General features: G+C 38.3%; 1 protein-coding gene across 1 annotated transcript; it reads left to right on the plus strand.

The window, feature by feature from the left end:
* The first annotated feature begins 1,137 nt into the window (after positions 1–1,137).
* On the plus strand, positions 1,138–2,076 carry LOC127694868 (olfactory receptor 1468-like). The gene has a single exon (XM_052196600.1). It carries the CDS (start codon positions 1,138–1,140, stop codon positions 2,074–2,076), a length of 939 nt encoding a protein of 312 aa, XP_052052560.1.
* Positions 2,077–3,368: the final 1,292 nt, after the last annotated feature.

A 3,368-nucleotide genomic window follows, 5' to 3' on the forward strand; every position in this document is an offset into this window, starting at 1 on the left:
TCACATAGTATGGTGTGTAAGTGATAGGCAATAACCGTTCCATATGATGACAATGAACCAAATGAAAGGGAAAGGAAGGAGAGGAAGTGAGAGGCAAGAGAACCAACCACTCTAAAATGTGGATTGTGAAGAGACTGAGCCGGCTTTGCATGACAGAAAAGGATATGAGACCATATGGGAAGTACGGTTGACACCTGTGAGGCAACAAAAGAGCATTTGTGTCCCTGATCAGAGCTTTGACGCTATTCACATAGAGTGGTTATCTGAAGAATAAAAACAAAAAAAGATGTGAAGGAACTCCTCTGTTAAAATGCCACAGAGAAAATGAAGCATATTGAAAAAGAGAATGGTCAGAAGACAGGAGAACATGGCAGTGAACTGAGTGTGCTTCTGTATTCCAGTAAAGACAAATACATGGGTAAAATGCCACAGAGAAGAACGGATTTCATAGGAGGAGAATGGAGAACAGACTTGTAGAATGTATGACAGAAGATCAAGTTAAGGAAAGAATGAATGGATCAAAAATCACAGATTTTTGATGAAAATCTTATTGGCTTTGTTGTTCTATGGGAGACTAGAATGGTAGGAGAACAAGGAATGCTTTTGGAAATAATAAAGTGACAGTATGAATTTCACTTGGGACTTCTGAGCTTGGTACCTGTCATACATGCAATGTAAAGAAGATGATTGATTAATAGTGAAGCAAAAATCTATGTGTTACAGGGACATACAGGTCAGGTTTTAAAATTGTAATTGAACACATTGGAGCATATGAGATTTATTAAATTGTGTTGACAAAATGTATTCAAATTCATCAAGAATATCAAAGTATAAAATTGCATAGAGTAAATTACAAACAATTGAATAGGAAGCAAGAGAGGAAAGAATTAGACAATTCTTTTCTCCCAGGAGAAGTGCTTAGTGGTATTTACAAAAGGAGTGGAAACATACATCTCTTAAGAAAAGGTTAATAATAATCATTAATAACTTTAATGAGTATAAACATTTGGAGTTTTAAAAATATAATTTCTAGGAAAATGGTCAGATCCATTGTGATAGTATATATAATCTAGATGTATATTGATATTTAATTTTAAAGGATCTTCTATTTTCTCATTAGGATACAACAGAGGAAGAATGATAAAGAACAACCAGACTGTCATCTCCCAGTTCCTCCTCCTGAGCTTGCCCATTGCACCAGAGCACCAGCACCTGTTCTACGCCCTGTTCCTGGCCATGTACCTCACCACAGTCCTGGGGAACCTCATCATCATCATCCTCATTATACTCGACTCTAATCTCCACACACCCATGTACTACTTTCTCAGCAACTTGTCCTTCTCTGACCTCTGCTTTTCAACTGTCACAATGCCCAAGTTGCTGCAGAGCATGCAGAACCAGGACACATCCATCTCCTATGCTGGCTGTCTGACACAAATGTACTTTTTAAATCTGTTTGCAGGCCTGGAAATCTTCCTCATTGTGGTCATGGCCTATGACCGTTATGTAGCCATCTGCCTTCCCCTTCACTACAGCAGCATCATGAGCCCAAAGCTCTGTGTGTGTCTGGTGCTGCTGTCCTGGGTAATTACCATGCTGTATTCCCTGTTGCATACTCTACTCTTAGATACATTGTCATTCTGTGAGGACAATGTGATTCGACACTTTTTCTGTGACATATCTGCCTTGCTCATGTTGGCCTGCTCTGACATTTATATTAATGAACAATTGATATTGTTCTTGGGAGGGCCCCTTATTGTCATCCCATTCTTACTCATTGTTGTGTCCTATGTACAAATTGTCTCCTCCATTCTAAAGGTTTCATCTACTCGGGCCATCCACAAGGTCTTCTCCACCTGTGGATCCCACCTGTCTGTGGTCTCACTGTTCTATGGAACAGTTATTGGTCTCTACTTATGCCCACCAGCTAATACCTTTACAGTCAAGGAGGCTTCCATGGCCATGATGTACACAGTGGTGACTCCCATGCTGAACCCTTTCATCTACAGCCTGAGGAACAGAGATATAAATGAGGCCCTTGTAAGAGTACTTCTCAAGAAAAAAATATCTTTATAATGGCAACACTGGGATTTTTACTTAAATTTTAGTGAATACAATGATATTAATATCACAAAATTTATCCTTCAAAGGGGACCCAAATACAAGCACATAGTATATAATAATCCCATTTGAAAAAGGAAGTTTTACAAAGTAGTTCAGTTAGGAAAAGGACCTTGGTGACTAAGTAATGCCATCCTAAGCCTTGAATATGTGATGCTAGAAAATCACAAGGGAAGAAAGAAAAGTTTATCAGGTTCTATTATTATTCTTATTCTATTCTATATTCTTATTGTAATATAAAATAGATTCTTCTGTCATACAATACATGCCAGCAAGACTTTCCTCTCCCTCCAATCCAATTAGTCCCTTCTACCTTACCTACACCAAATTACTCCCTCTCCGTTCCTCTTCTGCAAACAGCTGTCCTCAAAGAGAAGAGAACTAAATACCACAAAACAAGATACAATAAGAAAAATTGAAAGCCCTCACATGTACAATAGCAAAGACAACACAGCAGGAAGAAAAGACTCTTAAGATCGGGCAAAAGATTTAGAGATAAACCTGAAACCACTGTTTGTTGTCCGACAAAAACACCAAATTAACAGCCCTAAAGAATAGGCAAAGGAGCTCATAGAGACCCCTGTAGGACCCATCCTTAACTTTTCAAGATTTCAAAGCCCACGTGAGCAATTATTTAGTTAATTTGGTGGGACCATGTTCTCCTGGTATTCTCCAAACCCTTTCACTCCTATTATCTTTCCTCCCCTCTTCCACAGGGTTCCCCCATCTCTGAGGAGGGGGACACAGTTGAATACTTCAACTTATACTGTCTTTCTGCATAATGTTTGGCTGTGGGTCTCTGCATCTTCTCCATCTGGTGTCAGAAGAATTCTATCTGATAATGCCTGGATCAGACACTAATATATGAGCACATTATAATATCATTAGGAGTAATCTCATTGACCTTTTTCCACTAATGTCTGATTCTACCCTAGGTCTCTCCTCTATTCAGTCCCTTGTTCCTCGCTATCTGTCCAGTGTAGGGCAAGAGGACATTTCATCTACATCCTAAGACCAAAGCCATGAAGGTTACCTGCAGTAAAAAAATTCTGTTTGTATTCAATGGAATTGAATGTAATCAATGTAATGAGGTAAATATTTTGTATTGTAATCAATGGAATGATGTAAATATTTTGTATAAGATAATATCCATCTTCATAGGAACTACATGAAGGAACATGTTAAATAACTGTTCAATACATGAAAGAAAGTTTTAGTAGAGCATCCATAGTAGGAAAGGTTTTTGT

The sequence above is a fragment of the Apodemus sylvaticus genome, chromosome 10, assembly GCF_947179515.1.
Source record: "Apodemus sylvaticus chromosome 10, mApoSyl1.1, whole genome shotgun sequence".
NCBI lineage: Eukaryota > Metazoa > Chordata > Mammalia > Rodentia > Muridae > Apodemus > Apodemus sylvaticus.